The 20,741-nt window shown below is 37.4% G+C and overlaps 1 protein-coding gene across 2 annotated transcripts in view; it reads right to left on the bottom strand.

Annotated features, from left to right (window-relative positions):
• Window positions 1-13,464: 13,464 nt before the first annotated feature.
• The window catches only part of LOC107674909 (serine/threonine-protein kinase SBK1-like), a 17,872-nt gene continuing 10,595 nt past the window's right edge, over window positions 13,465-20,741 (bottom strand). For both annotated transcript variants that reach the window (XM_016469159.1, XM_016469089.1), the window contains exons 3-4: window positions 16,924-17,126; window positions 13,465-15,720 (exon numbers count right to left, since the gene is read on the bottom strand). In XM_016469159.1, the coding sequence (XP_016324645.1) occupies window positions 14,866-15,720; window positions 16,924-17,126 (1,058 nt within the window). In that variant the 3' untranslated portion in view covers window positions 13,465-14,865. The remainder of the gene's footprint in view (window positions 15,721-16,923; window positions 17,127-20,741) is intronic.

A 20,741-nucleotide genomic window follows, 5' to 3' on the forward strand; every position in this document is an offset into this window, starting at 1 on the left:
CAGTGGCGGCTCGTGGGTTTTAAAATAGAGGAGGCACACTAATTGTATTGGTCTGGGATCCCTGCTGATTATTATTATTAGTATTTGCTTAACCGCTTTAAAATGGCTTTTTGGTTTCTTTTAGTCAGAAAACGTAAAGAAAACGACACACATACAGCAAGATAATATAATTTCACTTACCTGGCCTATCACTTGAAGCAAACATCCATCCCTTCTTAAAAGTCTGTGTTAAAAGAGAGCTGCCTGTTGCGCCATTTAATTAAGCCGACTGCTGTAGCCTATATCCAGCTTAGGCTGTTTTCCCTAAATTTGTATATATACTGTTTGATTGACAGCTTGGTAAATCTGTTGGCGATCAAATATTCAATATCACTACTCGTCATACGTACTTGGTACATTATCAGCGCAGCGGCAGCCGTTCAAACTAATATCACGTAATTTACCATGATTGGTTGATATCAGAAGGAGGCTAGCCTCCCCATACGAGGTTTCTTTTCTCAACACTCCTCAGCGCTGAAAGTGAACACTCGATGCTGATTGGCTAATTTTTTATTTTTTTTCCAACGGAGGCACGAGAGCTCAGCTCTCCCCCGGCCTCCCCCTCCCCTTCTCTATCACCTAGTGGTTGTAATTACATCAGCAGATTCGGCACATTCGCGATAGAAAAGACGAGCTTTCCAACTTCAGTAATGTGTTATGGTATTACAGCTGTGAAATTACAAACAAAAAATACACATTCTGAGACATGAACTGAAATGAATTGTGAATTTTATTAACATTAAATCGTCCTCCTCCCATTTTCACCTCAAAATTTTGGGGAAGCTGTGCCTCCCCTGACTCCCCCCACGAGCCGCCACTGATTATTGCTAGGATGTTACCATGGTATTGCACTTTTGGTTACTGGTCCAAATCACTATATGGCCAAGTTCACACAGCAGCAGAATATGGTTGTCTCGTCAGTCCTGTATTCCCTAATATGGTTGTGTTCACACACATATCGGTTATTTATGGGAGTGCAATCCCGTAAATTTTCAAGATCATATTTCCAGTTAAGCCCTGCTGTGTGAATGGAACCAGACTGGACAACTAGCTGTCTGTCGCATTATACAATGCCAACAAAAAAACAAACAAACTATTTTTATTAAATACGTTACATTAAATAAATGCATAAATAAAAAATGGGGGTGTGAGAAAAATGCAACTTTTTACTTTGCCGATATACACCAGCAAAAACTATGGAAGCCCGTTTCCGGCACTGAATAAAAAAAAAAAAAAAAAGGTAATTGCGACTTTTTATCTCACAATTCGGACTTTTTTTCACAGAATTGTGAGATATAAACTCGCAATTGCGAGCTATAAAGTGAGAAATAAAGTCAGAACTGCGAGATAAAAACTTGCAATTTTGACTTTTTTTCTCGCAATTGCGAGTTTATATCTCGCAATTCTGACTTTTTTTCTCAGAATTGTGAGATATAAACTCGCAATTGCGAGAAAAAAAGTCAAAATTGCGAGTTTTTATCTCGCAGTTCTGACTTTATTTCTCACGCAATTCTGAGAAAAAAAGTCCGAATTCTGACTTTATATCTCACAATTCTGACTTTATTACTCGCAATTGCGAGTTTATATCTCGCAATTCTGTGAAAAAAAGTCAGAATTGTGACATAAAAAGTCGCAATTACCTCTTTTATTTTTTATTCAGTAGCGGAAACGGGCTTCCATAAAAAACTGCTAGCCTAACTGATAAAAGTTCAATCATTTTTAATAAGTGTGAAAGAACTACATTTTGATTCAAAAGGTGTCCATGCTTTGAGGTTGTGCCCACAGAAAACAGAGCATGAGTAGAGAGTTAGCATTACCTTCTTTTGCGCTTGAATGGTTAAATTGGCAAGACTTAGAAACACGTGCATCACTCCATGACAGTTAAACTTTGCAACTAATCTATTAATCGGGACCTGGTCTATATGGATCATGAATCAAGTATGATCCGTTGAACCCCTAAACATGTAAGGATAAACTTGCGCCTCGACTGGACTTTTGTCATTTCAAATGTGATAATACAGTTTTATTTACGTTGCCATATTGGATATCAAGTAAAATACGCACTTGACTTATGTTGTACATTGTCGTTTCCGCTGTCGTTCCTCCACAGTACTCGAGCCGTTATTGGAAGCAGCTGTGTGAAGTCAAGTCAAGTCAAGTCACCTTTATTTATATAGCGCTTTTAACAATACAGATTGTGTCAAAGCAACTGAACAGCATTAATTAGGAAAATAGTGTCAATAATGCAAAATGACAATAGTAAACACAAATTTTTCAGTTAAAGACAGTTCATCATTGACTTGACGGAGCTCAAACTCAAAACACACGTCCCAGTGAACAGGACATGTTTTCGAGACTCGCACCTTTAAGTACGGTTGTCGATCCTAATTGGAAAAATAATGGACTTTATCAGGGGTAGTAGTGCCATATTTAGTTTTTGACAGGAAATGAAAATGAGTTGAAGAAAGACAGTTTTTTTTTATGGATTGTACAGTTGTTCAAAAACATACTGATTATTCAGCATTTCAACTGACTTTCAGTAGACAAAACGCCATAAAACAGATTGAAAGTTGTGAATTTTAAGGATTACTTTAGATTTAGGATCTTTATACAGTGCGCACCAAATCTATCCAGCGTTATTTTCATTTGCGTAAAATTCAGTACGGCCTGTACCCGGACTAAGGTGTCTCTAGATGTTAACATACCATTTATGTCAGTAGTTGTGGATGAGTTACAATGTTTAGTTACACATTTAGTGGAGTTATACATTTTTTCAAATCCTTAAAAAAAGGAATAAGCTATAATGCTGGCCTTAGTTTAAGTCCTCACATTTAGATACTGACATCCTGTAATTCACAGATTCACAGTCTGAATAGTCTCTGATATGTCCTTATTTTTCCTCTAGTCAAATCTTATGACTCATCCCCCTCATTACCCAATCAGATCACTAGCTGTACCAGGCTGCCAAGGTTCCTGCTGACATCTGCTGTGTTTGTGGTGAAAATATAGTGCTTGTCTCTTAGCAGTGTGTGAATTCACTGATCCAATAACAGTGCTGGTGTTGCTCAGACCTCTGCCTTTACCTTTACTGTGCCTATTACTTATTATGTGAGCCTTGATCAGGCTCCTGCAGATGAACTCTTCTGCAATTGTCCAAGAATTAACTGATAATTGGATTTGATCTGATTTCCTGGCAAAGTGAGAACATTTGAACATTCTATAGCATGACACTATTTAAAAACAATATAATAAGACATTATACAACATTATTATACAAAGTGACATTATAAGCAGACATAAAGTCTGATCCAAAAGGTCATCTTGAATATTCTAAGGCAGCATCACCTCTATCCATCATGGACAATACAATCCCATTTTGCTTTGCAAAAAAATCCATCCAAGATGGCAGAAAAAGCGAGAATGTCAATTGTAAATACACTACTGCTCAAAAGTTTGGGATCAGTAAGACTTGTAATGTTTTTTAAAGAAATCTCTTATGCTCATCAAGGCTGCATTTATTTGATCAAAAATGCAGAAAAAAAACAGCAATCTTGTAAAATGTTATTACAATATAAAATAATGGTTTCTATTTTAATATACTTTAAAATATGATTTATTTCTGTGATGCAAAGCTGAATTTCCATCAGCCATTACTCCAGTCTTCAGTGTCACATGATCCCTCAGAAAACATTCTAATATGCTGATTTATTATTATAATTATCAATGTTGGCAACAGTTGTGCTGCCAAATATTTTTTTTTGGAAACTGCGATACTTTAAGAGACTTCGTTAAAAAACATTACAATTATGACCGATCCCAAACTTTTGAGCGGTAGTTTAGTTTATTTAATTTCTATTTATTTAAAAGTAATAAAAATTCAAATTGGGGTTGATCTGTAGGTCAGTAGTTGCAGGGCAGGTTTTCCAATGTTTCCTTGGGATGTGAGCTATGACTAATTTCACTGATGTTTAAATGGAAATGTTGTAACCAACTAGTTGACTAGTGCCTCAGAAGACAATCAGAAGCATTTTGTGTATATGCACCCCATTTGAAATACTTTAATTATGAATCAAACTGTCATATAATTCCAGATAACTTATTATCCAAATTGATTTTATTGTCCATCAAACATTTAAAATTGACAACACTGATGGCAAAAAAGCAGCAGATGGGATGAATGAAAATCCAGATTTACTCTTTGTCAGTAGGTGGCACTTTTGAGCAAGCAGAAGAACAACAGTTACCTCTGTAAAACCAGCGCTTCCTTTATAAACACAATTTTTTAGGCATTATATGGAGGTAACGTCAACGAAACCTTTCTGAAGTCAACTCCCTTTCATTCACCCCCCTTTAAATCTGTAAATATGCTCTCAAACTTTGCCCATATCTTCCAAGCAGACATTTCTCTCAGCCTACAGCTAGTGACATGAAGAAAATGCATGCATGCAAGAGCTGAGGTGAAATTAAATGAATGTTTTCCACTCCAGATATCCACCTTTCAAAGCAATGTGTTATTTTTAAAACATTAAAATGACAACATTTTGACTAGTTGACTATAGCAGCAGCAGTTACGTTTTTATCGATTACAGTTTTTATCGAACTAATCTTGCACATTTCTATAGTACATTTAAAAATAATCTTTCTGTTTGCATGGTCAGTTAGCTCCTTTTGGTAGGTGCCATACAATTTTGTTGCGAAGGCATCTTTCCTCATTCAAAAGTAAGAAATTGACTCAAAAATCATCCAATGTCAGATTTTCCTTCTAATCATATAAGTAGCAAATGGCAACAGTAATTTCCTAACTCTTGAAATGTCAGGTTAATAGAGTGGAAAGGTTATGACGGCCTTACTTTTCAAGCACAGCACTGGTGCTATCTGCTTGTGTGTTGACTAATCTGTCCTGCTTATCTCAAAGATTAACCGTGAGAAGATGAGAGAGCAAGAGAGAGATGAGACGCAGGATCTGTTTCGCCGGCGTAAAGTTGCTTTATGGCTGATGCCTGCAGCTAATGGCTGGCTCTCTTTCTGCTCGGCTTCCCTTCGCTCTGGGCGTTAACATTATCTCAGCACCCAGAAATCCAACAGTATAATTTGTTTTCTGTCTTTATCATAATCTGCAGTGCTGCCCAAAGGTTTTCTGGATCATCCACATTTTGCATCTCTCTCTCAGTGGCTAAAGATCTTTTCTCAACCTTATTAATTAGAGATGTAGGAGTAAACAGTCTAGCAATAAGTTTGTCCTGAAATATACCTCTGTGTCATCTTCCTTTTGTTGTGAGGTATACTGTGTGGGAGGAAAAGTACATAAAAGAGTATAGAAATATTATACTTTATACTTAAATGCAAATTGAATGTAGTGTTTTCATACACTTAATTGTATGTTATTTACAATTAAATTAAAATTATAGTTTAAAGGAGACCTATTATGCCCCTTTTTACAAGGTGCAATAAACAGTAAGTCTCAGGTGTCCCCAGAATGTGCCTGTGAAGTTTCAGCTCAAAATACCCCACAGATCATTTATTATAACATTTTGAAAATGCCTATTTTGAGTGGAAGCAGAAACATTCTGTTCTCGTGCATGTCACTTTAAATGCAAATGAGCTGCTGCTCCCCGCCCCCTTTTCCAGAATAGGGCTGTGCCTTTACAGCTCATACCTCAGATATTCTGCCAAAAAAACATCTGTTTGGTTTTGATTACCATGTCTATCACGCTAAAATTATGCGTTTTAAACCATATGTTTAAACATCTGATATATGGTTTTATGAGTGCACACATCTGAAGCACACGGACAGAAAGTGGCTGTCATACAGCACATGAGTACTAAACTTCTCTTTCATGTATTATTGCACTTAAACTGTCAAATACACACAAGTTTATGTCAAAAACACACATACTGTAAGTTACAAAATACTATGTCTGTGAAGGTAAACATCTGGGACATAAATCACACGTTTATATTAGATCTGTGTGGCAGCAGTGTAATATACAGTAAATAAATCAATAAATTTACTGCTCTGTTGTCTCCTCTAAGACTAGGACTCTAAATAGTGTTCTGTGCTCGTCTGTGCAGCCAACGACAGAACGGTTAGCATGCTTTGCTTGAACTTTCGCCATGGCGCTAGAACTGGTACACCGTTGTCACTAGCGAAAACACAATGGCGGCAACTTCCTACGTCACGGGGGGGAGCGAAATCTGAGCTTTTTCACAAGCTTGCAGAGAAAGGCTTACCAAAATTGTTTTATTGGATTGTTCTTTTTCACGTTTTCTGGATTGGTAGATGCACCGGGGACCCGAATATTGCACTTAAAGACGGGAAAAGTCAGATTTTCATATGTCACCTTTAAATTTATATTGAATGCAATTTATTTAGGTTTTTTTGACTCACCTTTAAATATCTTTATTTCTAATGTCACAATTACTTTTTCACGATTGCTGGATTGGTAGATGCACTGGGGACGCGATCATAGCACTTAAAGACGGAAAAAGTCAGATTTTCATGATATGTCACCTTTAAATTTATATTAAATGCACCTTTAAATATTTTTATTTCTAATGTCACAATTACTTCTGATTCTGTTGAAATATGGTTATTGGCGAATGCACTTATAAGAATTTATGGTAAACTAACATATACTTAATATAATACATGAGCTTTAAATGTAATGTCAAATAGGGCAAAAAAGTTACCAGTCACCAACAGCATTTTTGATCATTTTCATAAAAAATTTATGTCATTTGGTAACATTAGGATGTTTGGATTTATATGCTGTTTAATGCTTGATGATTGTGTTCATTTACATATACTGTTGCTTGTTTCTGCTTCTTCTTCACCCTGTTTTGATCCAGAGATTCTGTAGTCTTTCAGAAAATGTGTAATAGCGCCTCCTACCGTATAACAGTGCAAACATGGAAAGCTGGAAAATTCTGTCAATGGCGGGGAAGTGTTGTTCATAAATGGCGGAAAACTCACCACATTCAGTGCACTTAAGCACATGTCTTTTTCACAAGGGAAGGAAGTTTCTAGGAAGAAACTAGGTTCTGATATTTTTTTCTGAGTGGAGTTGAGCTTAGTATACAACTGTTAATAAAAACTTGAACAATATAAGCAATAAGATCTTTACTATGTGGTAGTATGGGTTTGTAGCGGCTGTCAGCTGCTTAACAGTCTGACAAATCTCAGTGATGTTCTCTAGATTTTCCACAAATTTTATAATAATATAGTAATCATAATTCATTAAATAGTAATGATGATGCTTGTTTTAGCTAGCTCCACGAATGTGCAGCAATGGATTTTTTGATTGTGCTCAGATGATCACACAAATCAGCATGCTTCGCCATGTGTTCGGTGTGAATCACTGTAAAAGCCATATGCTACCGCACATAAACACTGTCTGATGAATAGCTCTGGCCACCAGAAATCTGCACTGGAATTCAGCCTTTGCAAGCTTTAAAAGAGGCTGATGTCGAGATCTTGGAGTTCCGCTTTGAGCTTTAAGCATTAAAATCCAATCAGATGAATATAGATCAAGTTGTTCTTTCTGTCTGTACCATGCTATATTTCACTACCTCCCACTGCTAGATGGTCGACAGTAAACATGATCTCCTATTCATATCCATATAAATCCTGCTTGTGCAAGAACAGCCACTGAGTCACCTCTCTAGATGTCCAAAAAAAGCACGACAGGGTTGTGATTTTAGCGATATCATCCTGAGAAACTTTGTTTGGCTCTGAGGTGTGAAAGAGGAGGGATGGTAATAAGGTGGGAGTTTAATACATTCTCTTCTTATCCAGCATGAATCGTGGGAACAAAATGTACACCATAGCTGTTGTTTTGTCTTCCTGCTTCTGTCTTGCAGTCTGAGCCGTCCAGATGGCAGAAGTACTAGAGAGCTGGTGCTTTAGTCAAGCATTTCCAGCAAATCTTTGACAAATCACAGCAAATAAGATATTATCATTACATTTTTATTCCCTTTCATGTTTTTTAGGGTTAAACTAATCTACCAAGCACAGACCAACACACACAGTTCTCTAGGGCTCTTTCTCACATCGCCTCTTTGTTTCTCATTAGCATCCCATAATGAGTCGGCTCACTTCTGTCACTTTAATATGTGTAAGGGGAACTGGTCAGCACTTGCCCAAGTCTTCGCCAACTCTCTGATCCCTTTTTAATACATATTTTAGTTCAATGAATTATCTATCCAGATACATTTAAAAATGTGTCTTTTTTTCTCTACGTTTTCACCTTTTGTCTACACTGAAACAGGGTTTTGTTTCAGCGAAAACAGAACTTTGATGCTAGATGCTATCCCAAGTAGATAAATGTGCAAATGCCGTTATCACATTGTAGTGTGGACTGTGAAAACTGAGGTATTTAAAAATGATGTCATATGTTTAGTCATATGATGCATATTGACAATGACAATTTATTTATATAGCACAATTAATTACAACTTCTGTCGACCAATGTGCTTAAGTCATCAAAAACAGAAAAACACACAACAAACAGAAAAGTTATAAAATCATGCAAATATCCCATCAGCCATATGCTTTAGAAAATAAAAATCTCTTTAGCCTGGACTTAAAAATATTAAGAGAAGAAGATTGTCTAATGGATAGTGGCAAGACATTCCAAAGCCTGGGGGCGGCAATACAGAAAGAACGAACTCCCCTGCACTTAAGCCTCGACTTAGGGGTAAACAATAGATCCTGGTTGGAAGACCTAAGGGATCTAGTGGATTGATACCCAGTCAATAACTCACAGAGATAAGTAGGGGCCAAACCATTTAGAGATTTATAAAAGAGGAGCATAATTTTAAAATCTACCAATCCTCTAAAACGAACAGGCAACCAATGTAGTGAGCGTAAAATAGGAATAATATGCTCCCTCTTTTTAACCCCACTCAAGAGTCAAGCCGCAGCATTTTGAACAAGCTGCAAACGGGATAAAGCTGTCTGGCTAATCCCAAAATAAAGTGAGTTACAATAGTCCAGCCTAGATTAAATAAAAATGTGAATTACTTTTTAAAAATCTTTAAAAGAAAGAAAAGGCTTTATTTTAGAAAGCAAACAAACAAGCTTTGACAACTGAATTTATTTGATGGTCAAACTTTAAGCCATCATCAGAAATTAAGCCCAGGTTTTTTCAATGATTTCAAACACAGAGACATCCCACCCAAATACAGTTTCGGGGAATTTGACAATTCAATGACAATGACAATTCTAAAAACTATAATTTCAGTTTTATTTTCATTGAAAATTACAAATTGTAATGAAACCCAAGCCTTCACATCCGCCAAACATGCCATAAGAGACTCAAGACCCACAGAATTGTGTATGACAGGCAAATAAACCTGGGTGTCATCCACATAACAGTGAAATGACAAATCATGTTTTCTAAAAATCGAGCCAAGAGTGAGCATATAGAGAGAAAAGAGCAAAGGAGCCAAAATAGAACCCTGGGGAACCCCACAAGGCAAAAAAGCATTACTTGAGTAATGTTCACCCATCTTGACTGAAAAACTTCTATTTGCAAAATACGATTTAAACCAATCTAGAGCGACACCTCTTAAACCAACGCAATGTTCTAAACGATCAATGAGAACAGCATGATTGACTGTATCGAAAGCGGCCGTCAAATCTAAGAGCACAAGAACTGCAAAATCACCCGAATCACATGATATTAAAATATCATTAAGAACCTTCAAAAGTGCAGTCTCGGTAGAAATGCATTTACGAAAACCTGACTGAAATGTTTCAAACATTGAATTATCAGCTAAAAAACTTTGTAACTGTGAAAACACAATTTTTTCTAGAATCTTGGAGATAAAAGGCAGATTAGAAATGGGCCTAAAGTTTGTTAAAACTGATGAGTCCAGATTCTGTTTTTTGAGCAGTGGGTAAACTACTGCATGCTTTAAACAGTCAGGCATAATGCCAGATTCTAAACTGCGATTAATGATGGCCAAAAGATACAGAGCAATGTCAATAAAAACTTGCTTAAATAAAAAAGGAGGAAGAATATCCAAAGACGAGGCCGAAGGCTTAAGCTGCTCAACTATTTCCAGCAAATCTGGAAGTGAGACTAGTTTAAACCGACTAAAAAAGGTAGTGGCGATGGAGGGATTAGACGGATTAAAAGATGAGGGCGTTATCCCCAGCTGGAGATCCCTAATTTTACTATAAAAAAATAATACAAATTCTTCACACGATGGAGAAGAAACCCCAGGAAAAAGACAGGCCGACGGGTTGAGAGTAGCATTAATGTTCAAGAGAGTCTTGGTCTAGAGCAGTTCTTATTAATAATATCTGACAAATGTCGACATTTTGCTTTTTTCACTGCATTCTGATATTTAAAAAGAGAGTCCTTTAAAATCTCAAAAGAAACATGAAGACTGTCCTTTTCCCACTTTCGTTCCGCTCTTCTACAACATCGTTTGAGAGAACGAATAGAATCATCAATCCAGGGTTCAGAACGGGTTCATATTGTACCTATATATATATATATATATATATATATGGTTGTACCAGCATTGTTGTGCCTACTATTCACTTTCATAGTGTTGTTCAATATAGATGTTACTGTGTAAGATCTTTTTGCAAAGATTGCAAAACATTTACTCAAAATTGCCATCGTGCCAACTACACTTTTGACAAGGTGGCTAATTCATACAAATTCGTACAACCTCACTTGTACGAATTCATACGATTTGTGAAAAATTTTAAGTATTTTATAAGGTGGCAAATTTGTAGAAATTCATATGAAGCACCACACCTCCGTATACATTTGACAAGGTGGCCAATTCATACAAATTCATACAACCTCATTTAAACAAATTAATATGATTCGTGAAAAATCTTAAGTATTTTACAAGGTGGTAAATTTGTAGGAATTTGTACAAAGGATCATACCTAACCCCGCCCCTAAATTTAACCATCACAGAAATCATACAAAATCGTACGAGCAAGGTTGTATGAATTAGCCACCTCGTAAAATATGTTGTGTTTCACAAAACATGAATTGGCCATGAGATAGCATTGGTCCTGTGGCAAAAAATTTGGACAGTTGCATTTTAGACCAATCCTGGATGCACCAGTGAGTGGAAGGATATTTTGCTAATAAAATTATCTACCTGCGAAAATGATTTCTCACATTTTCAGATTAGTCAGTGTGGACGAGCAACTTTCGGAAAATGCTTAAAAAACGTAGAGTGAAGAGGGTTTTCAAACAAATATGGCATTTTCAAATTTGAAAATGTGGATGTAGATTTAACTAATTATTTGATTTATTTAAAAAATAACAAAAAATGCAAACATTTAAATGTTTACTTAGCTAATACATTTTTATTTATGAAAAGAGTCTATATTACCTGTAGAGATCTATCCAATAGCTTTTCCATTAATTTCAATGGTAGTTGCATCACCAGGATGCTGCCATCTTTACTCATGGACACTGCTGCTTAAAAACAAATGTACTTAGACGGAATACACTGCTACATTTTAATGGCATCAATGCAGAAAGAGGGGTTTTGCCTGAAAATATATGGGAAAAAGGTCAAACTAACCATGTTTAACATTTTCGGGCAAGTACACAGCTCATTGGTCGATAGAAATCAACAACTGCATTGGTCATGAATTCAAATATTGCTTAACTCAACATGTTTTAAAATAAACAAATCACAATAGAATCTCTTTTCCAGTAGACATGTATCTTGTGACACATGTGAACAGGACTGCAATACTCAAGATTTTTTACTGGTAAAGAGAGTGAAATGCCCTCAGATATCAGGAGCAGAATGATAAGAAGTCAGATTAGTATGGTAGGGCATGAAAAAGATATTGCATTGGAGCATTTAAAAAAAAAAATCTAAACTGGAATCTTAGCCGAGCATATAGGACGATTCGTAAGTGAAAACCAATTGGAACATTGCTTCAGAATAGACACAAAAGCCACATCGTTCAGTACTTTTAGTGTTTATTTCTACAATGTTTCTCCAGAGCAATGTTGATTCATGCAAATATTTCTGGAAAACACAACACATTAAAATGTCTGTTTTGCTTTTGTCCTTTTAACAAAAAACGTTTCACATTTGACTTGTTTTCTTCATACATTTTGCAGGGTTAAAATGTCTTTCAGCTTCTTCATGGTTATTGTCTGTGAGCACATCAATATGTTTTGTAATGCCCCATCACTGTTGGCTCGGCATATAAGTTCCATGTTCTGCACATAAAGAATACTTTTTTTTTTTTTTTTTTGTCCTTTCACATTGTCCTTTTTGACTCCACTGAAACTTATATTAAGTTATGCAAACTTGTGCTAATTTAAAATATTACTACACAATAATTGGCACAATTCTAAAAAGTAGCACAGATACCATCTCCTTACATTGGTTTTCTGTTATATCCATGCATAATGCCCTTTCAAACATTGTCGACACTTTTATTTTTGCATTTTAACATCACAAGATCAAAACAGTTCCAACAAATTAACTTCTTTTGCTACCTTTCGTCAAACAAGAGTATGATATTGAACAAATGTCATAATAAAATGTATAAATATTAAATAAAATACGAAAAACCTTTTAGGAAAAATACTTTTTGTGGAACAGGGTACATTCCACTTTATTGGCATTTTAATAAATCTAACCGCAAAGTATACCAGGTTTAGCAGCTGGTAACATTTTTTATTTGTAATTAATGGTCCAAATAAAAGATCTTATACAGATGGACCTTCATTTTTTTGGACCAAAGCAGCATTTTCTTTATAGACATCAATGTCCCATTAGTCATGAAACATAAATATGACATTTTCATTTAACAGATTCTTCCTACGCATCAAGTAACACATTAGGTGTTAAAGACAACATGAAATGGTGTTTGAAACCCTTTCACAAATAATTTTACTAATAATAGCCATCATTTGACATTTTAATGTAAAACAGGATACTCAGTGAAAAAAAAAATGAAGGAGGCGGTAGGCTGAATTGATCTATTTTGACAGGTGTCTGAATTTGACAAGTGGTTGGAGGGGAAGGTTTGAAAGTAAGAGGTATTTTAAGTAGTGCTGTCAAACGAATTAATCGCATCCAAAATAAAAGTTTTTATTTACATAATATATGTGTGTGTACTGTTTATATTTATTATGTATATATAAATACACAACCATGCATGTATATATCTAAGAAAAATATGTTACGTTTATATATTAGATATATTTATATATAATATAAATTATAGGAATATAAATGTATACATGTAAATACATGTAAATATTTTCAAAATATATACTGTATGTGTGTGTATTTATATATACATAATAAATATAAACAGTACACACACATATATTATGTAAATAAAAACTTTTATTTTGGATGCGATTAATCGCGATTAATCGTTTGACAGCACTAGTTTTAAGTCGTCAAAAAAGAAAATCAGTTTAGTGTCAGAAATTTTGGGGAAAAAAAACTTTTTATGTTTTGAATAATGCACACTGGTAAGTGCACAGTAAGACTAGGAATGTGTATTAGGAAAGTAAATAAGGTAGATTTCGATTTCATCTTGACTTTTAAATATTACACAGTGAATGGTATACCTGAGAAATCCTTAAACTTCCCTCAGTAAGCACATGTACGTCAACAAAACATCTATGAAAGAGATCATTGCAAATCTGGAAAGCATAACATGCTCTTTTAAACATCACATTTTGTCTACAAACATCCAATCAATGCAAATTCATATATAAAAATCTAAATCTCACATTGCAAAAACATTGGGTGAATGTCATTCTAATATCCAAAAGGAACTTCTCCAAGATAGTCCACAATCCATAGAGAAAACCAAAAAGACATCTCAGTGACATACGTGTGCTATCAGGACTCCATCCATAATTCTCAGAAAGAATGCAAAAAGAGGAAATAATGTAAAGTACATAATGTGGTATCGTTCTTTACTGTATTAATATATGAACACACAGTGGCTGAATGGTTTTTGAAGTGTGTTTCTGGTAGCCATCATGTCTAAATCACTCTTGCATTTTGTGGTACACCCACAGCCCTGTAAAGAACTGTTTCTGAATGCAAGAAGGGCTGTATATGGATTGCATCTATATGTTACTTAAGAAGAAAAGAGTCTTTCAATCTACCATTCAAACCTCCCTAACAGTCTTCTGAAATCAAGTGATCTTTTCTTGCCAGTTTCGGTTTAATAGTGAGCAAACTGAGATTTGACAGTGCAGATTCTCAGCAAATTATAATTTAACATTGTAATGCTACAACATTAAACAAATAACAAAAAGGTCAAGACCAAAACGAATAATACAACACACTTATAAAGTAACCAATAAGCTTCCAAAGTCATATCCACTGACCACAGGGATGCACAAGCACAAAACAATACCAACACAGTTCCTACTGTGCTTCTGAAACCACGTAAGTCTCCACATGAAATGTTTTTGCTGTTTTTTCCCTCATGTTCCAAATCAGTTTTTTTTTATCACTTTTGCACAAAAAGAAAATCAACATATTGCTTCATATTTTCGCAGAGTTTTTTTCTATTCTTCTAAAGTTGCTTTCGTTATGGTCTAATTATACGTGGAAAACGTGGTTGAGACACAATCTGCAGACCCTGGTGATTGTCTTACAGATTCCCTCAGAGATACTCATCATCAGGAAGAGTTTCAAGCTGTCTGCTCTTCTTGGGATGCTGAGCATTTGTGCGTCAGCTAACAACGTTTCCTCTGACGCGTTTGCTTCACAAGGACTTGAGTCCTTACTGTCATCTAGTCATCCCAAATATATGTGCAAGGTTGGTCAATGCCAGTGACCTGTCTACACGCATATTTCAATCGGTGTCGTGACTAGGATTCGACCATTGTTGCCATTGTTATCACGGGAGATGCGCTCATAGCCGCCAGTGGAGGAAGCAGGGCTGTTCGAGGATGTAGAGGAGTAGTGCGCCGTCACTGGCTCCATGACGATGCCTCCTTTAGCTACCCCACACACAGGCGACAAGCTCTGCTGCTTCAAACGGTCCACCAACTCATCTTCTTCAGAGGAAGAAGAGCTAAGCTCAGCCTGACGGCCATTCATCACTGTGCCGTTGTTGCCGTTACCACCCGAGACATGGGTGGTGTTGCCGTTCTCCGTGTCGAGCATCCAGCAGTGGTTGAAGTAGCTGAAGACCTCTTTGACAGAGCATCGGCGGTCCTGCTCAATGGCCAGCAGGCAGCGGAACATGCGGAGCGCCTCGTTAGTGAAACGGCGCCACTGTGAAGGCACCGCGCTGGCTCGCCTCCGCCGATGCTGCCAACGCACAAACTCCTCGTAGAAGGTGTCAGTCGGGAGTGCTTTTTCCCAGGGGAAATTCCCAGTGAGCATGCAGAACAGAAGTACACCGAAAGCCCACACATCAGTGCTGTAGTCTACACACAGGCCCTCTTGCCGGCTGGGGTCACACAGTTCTGGAGCCGTGTACGGGATGGTTCCACTCACCCGCTTCACCAGAGAGCCAGCGCACCGTGTCATGCCAAAGTCTGACAGTTTCACCTTCCGGCACTCCTTGTCAAAGATGAGGACGTTCTCCGGCTTTATGTCACGATGCACCAGCTTCTTGCAGTGCAGGTAATCCAGTGCTATCGCCACCTGGTGCACACACCGCTTGGCAACGTTCTCCGGCAGTCCAACCTACGCACAGGAGAGCGGAAAGAATACGGAATTAGACACTACGACGAAATACCACGTGGTTACATAATGGGTGCTATCATAATTCTCACAGACAGTAAAATCTGACGCATAATGAGCCCCCGCAACAGAAAACCTGATCACCATAAAATGAAGGCTTTCTGTAATGCAGCAACAAGTTTGCAGGGAACATAAAGTCCTCAGTTATTTCCGTGTGATGGACACTGTGCACATCCTCAACTGAATACGCTGCTCCTCTCAGGCAATCACTGAACGGAGGTGTGCCTGCGGTGGGAAAGCAAGACCTCAGGCTTGTGGGACAGTACTGGCGAGTTTTGGAAACCAGATAAGGTTAAACACTGTAGCAAATACCTAGCAACACCCAGGCTCACTGGAAATGCGTGCCTCTGCCTACGTTTCTGCAAAATTAAAAAAACGGACATGTATGAAACGTACATGTATTTCCAGTTGAAATGAACACTACAGGCAGAAAACTCTGACAACTTGTATTGCCTAATTTTCACACAATTCCCTGCACAATATTATGTTATGACTTCAAAATATTAGAATATGCTGCGAGATTTGAAAAGTAATACTTTTGAACATTAGTGTCACATACACAGCTTCATATGTATGGATTTTCTAATGCAGTAGGTTTGCTCGGTGGCTTACGTGATATGGTGTTGCACTTGTGAGGTGAAGTACGAAACAGGGCTACATCAGCGAATGAGTTTTTAAATCACTTTCACTTTTGTTGACAGTATCGGGTAGGTTTAGGTTTGGGTTTGGTGTAGGGGGGTATGATATTTTCCAAAACAATTCTGAACTGCCACAATACGTGCCTAATGCAACATAATAAAAACATGTCCACAATTGAATGCGCATTTTAGTGCCACTCACTGGACATTTCACTCTGAAACTGCTGCGTAACGTGTAATAAGTTACGTAATATTGTGTTGCAGAAACTTCGACCACCCAGAACAACCAACAGAATCATAATAGAGAGTTTTATATCATGTTACACAACTTAAGTTTTCTTCAAAAGTGAATTTTTTTATTACAATGTTACAACCTAGTTTTCAATTTAGATGAGAATCATTTTAATGTTTTCTTTTAGGACTCAAACAACTGCATAAGCATATGTGCAAAGTAGCACAGTATGAATATATATCTGTTAAGTAGAGATTTGAGTTCTTGTTGTCTCACCTGGGGAGGAATGATGTCAAAGAGATCGCCTGCCAGTGCGTACTCTTGAGCGAAGATGTAGTATTCGTCAGTTTCGAAGGCAATGCCATACATGTTGATGATGAAAGGACAGGGTGACAGGTAGAGAGAGATGCTGTACTCGCGTAGGAAACTCTTCAGTTTAGTGGTTTTCTTCCGCAAGAATTTCAAGGCCATTTTCGTGCCTGGAAATAAAAAGAGATAGGTAGAGGTTAACATTTCTTGGCTTTTAATGCATTCCTGATTATTCTGTCGCTGACACAGAGCTAATGGCCTACTTGCAAGATCGGAACATGCTCTTTTAAATGTCACGCCAAAACAATGTCAGGTCATGTATTAATGTGGGAAATCAATTTACAAGGGAACGGCTCTTTTCGACTAATAAATTCTAAAGCAAGTTTAAAAGGTTCAAGAAAACCTGAAGCAAGTTCCACTATTTTCTGTTGTTTCTGCCTTAATGTTTTTTGCTTATTGAAAGTATTTGGCCATGAAAGTATGCAAATGCTTCTAGCTACACAAGTTTGATTAATTGCATTGTTCAACTGCAGTAAACTCATTGTATTATGTAGCGTCATTAATCCCCCCAGCACTCCTTTCAGTAAAACTTTTTATTGCGTTAGTGGTCAACGCTGGTCCTGGAGAGACACAGTCCTGCAGAGTTTTGCTTCAACCTTGATAAAAACTCACCTGCCTGTAGCTTTCTGGTAACCCTTAGACCAGAGGTCCTCAACTCTTGACCTCAAGATCCACTGTCCTGCAGAGTTTAGCTCCAACCCTAATCAAACACACCTGAACAAGCTAATCAGGGTCTTCAGGATTGCTACAAAGTTGCAGGTAGGTGTGTTTAATCCAGGTTGGAGCTAATCTCTGCAGGAAAGTGGATCTCATAGGTCCAGAGTTGAGGACCCCTGCCTTAGACTTTGATTAGCTGGTTCAGGTGAGTTTGATTAGGGTTGGAGTGAAACTCTGCAGGACTGTGGCTCTCCAGGACCGATGTTGTCCACCCCTGCATTAGTGCATCAAATGACTTGAATCAGTAGAATCAGGAGGGTGTCCCAACCACAGCCCGTCAATAAACAGAATTATGTTTAAAAGGTACAAGGTGCATCTAGGGAAGAACTTAGATATCCATGTGCAGAGATGTGTATTCCACTTTCTGTCTGTAAAACAATCAGTACTTTTAGATTTTGAATTTCCATCAATTTCTCCAGTGTTTTCTGAACATCCATTCACAGAGACTCTCATGGCATATTTTGTTTACTGCCAGTCTATTACTGAGGCATCATCTCTCAGATTTACTCACCCCTAAATGACACAAACTGTGATTGTCATTCACATTGTCTCATCAACATCTTGAACAAAAAGACATTTTGAAGAGATTTTGCCTGAGAGTCACTACTGAGGTCCTTTGCATAACACACTGCAGAGGGTTAGCAGCTGCTGAGCACTTGAAAGGAAGGTCAAATGGCAAGAGGAACCCCCGCCCCCAACTTTGTTATTACATAACACAACAGATAGCAGAAGCTGTGTAGCTAAGATAAAGGCCTTCACAAAGGACCTTCATTATAAGCATAGCCGACAGTTGCACTTGCTCAGGCAGATGACAGGCAATCTGGGACTGCAGTAGGTGGAACCTTATGGGGAACCGTGAGCACAGAATGCAATCTCAACTTTACATACATATACATTTCTTCTAGAATGCTGGTATGCTACAGAGTAGTTCTCTGTGCAATTAAAGATACCACGATCTTCCCTTTGTTGACATATTTCCTATATATACATATATCAAAGGATTGTATTTTTTTTTACATAGCCAAAAGGCTTTTCAATTAATCAGAACCTAGTAAATCATGATTTTATAAATAATAATTGGTTGCGGTTGGAAATTTTAGTTTACTTAATAGGGCTAGGTGTTACAATCCCTAACAATTCAGGATTACAGTTTATTTTAAGGTGTCCTTGTTACAGTCTAATTAAACATTTAAGTACTGAGTAAAAATTAATTAACTACATATGCCTACTATATGGTTAGGGTTAGGGTTTGGCTTAGTGTTACTTGCATGTAATTATGGATCATTTATTGTTATTGTAATAGTAAGTACATGGGTAGCAAGTACACCTTAAAATAAAGTGTTACCCAATTCACAACACAACTAGCCTTGACTATGTTGAAGAAGATAAGTCTACTAGGTGGGCACTCCTGGGGGAAAAACACAACTTTCCAGCTCTACAACAATTAACACCACAGCCGCCAAGGAGAAAAAAGAGGAAAAGCCAAAACCAGATCTTCACACCAGTGTGACACATCATCAGTTGTGTACCACTTTGAGGAAAGTGTTATTTAACACCACTTTAACTCAGACTTTCAACTTGGGAAATTGTGCAGAAATCCACAACTCTCATTTCACCAAGTTGCATGTGTATGATATCAGTTAATGATAAATATTCACTTTTAAGCAAATGAAATGCACCAATGAGTCAAAGTTCCTACATTGCATTATAATATAACCTGTTCAGCAAACGTTTGCATGAACTGGTGTGTAAAACACGGTAAATGATCCTCTCTGCTGATAATAGTACACCTGCTGAACAAATGCATCGTTTATCCTCTGCAGTTTTGTTGCTAGGAGATGTCCGTGTTAGCGATAGCAAAGACGTGTAGTTTCTTTACACATGCATCGGGCAATAGAATATTGTAATGGTCACAAGTCAGACGTAGGCGTATCCCACATTTGGATGAAATGCAGTATTAAAGAGAGGGGTCATTCTCATTTATAGAGAATAGAAGCGTTATACGACCCTGAGCAGTGGATACTGTGTTCTATATTTTCTGGAAGAGACAAACTGTACATTTTAAATGCAAATAAATGCTGAAAGTTAATTTTGGCAACTTTTATGATTACACTGGCATATAGATTGAAACATCTGCTGTGATTGTGACCTCCGGGTTTCAGCATTTAATTACAGTCTGAGTATTCCCACAGACATTATGAAACCGTCAAGATCAGAGGAACGCTTAAAGCAAAATACAAATGGAAAATGGCAAACACAAATTCAATTTACTCCTCTAGTGATATCCTAGCTGGTAAACACATTCTTCCTCTGAGGGGCATCCCATAATATACAGTACATGCAATAACTGTCAGGTATTGGAGCAGATATCCTGAAATGTAAATGTTATGACAGCACACGAGTTGTGCTGAGGCCAGCAGGATTGTGGATTCCTGGAACTGCCCCCACAGTGCACTGCAGCATCCATCCTCTTAGTATGGCCGGTAATTCTGTGAATAATAAATGAGGTGTAGATGGAAGGGGATTTTGGATGCTGACAGATGGTGTGTTTTGCATCTCTTTGAAATCTGGAGGATGCACAAGCCAAACAGGGGGAACTTTAGAGGCTGGAGAGCATCACTACATGTCCAAAAAGAAATGTAAACATGATGTCTTGATCGGAACTTGTGGACATCTTGAAAAGAGGCTGAAAATGTAACTGGGAGAAGGCTGTTTTTTTAGGTATGCCTTCATGATCGTCACCATCGTTCAGTATGTTGTCTTTCAGAATAGGCTGCTGGTTTTCCAACAAGGTTTCTTGATTAGCTAAACCAGCAAGACTTACTTGGTCATCCATCAGCACTGGTTGACTAGATTCATCAGCTATTTTTTCATGGGAGAAGTAAGTAAGGCTATTGAGTTTTATTCCATCCCAGCAGGTCTTTGTGTTGTACTTTTGGTTCTTGAACTGCAGTTTTTGTGTGTGTGTGTGTGTGTGTGTGTGTGTGTGTGTGTGTGTGCTAGCAAAC

Source organism: Sinocyclocheilus anshuiensis, unplaced genomic scaffold (genome assembly GCF_001515605.1).
Source record: "Sinocyclocheilus anshuiensis isolate Anshui unplaced genomic scaffold, SAMN03320099.WGS_v1.1 scaffold173, whole genome shotgun sequence".
Taxonomy (NCBI): Eukaryota; Metazoa; Chordata; class Actinopteri; order Cypriniformes; family Cyprinidae; genus Sinocyclocheilus; species Sinocyclocheilus anshuiensis.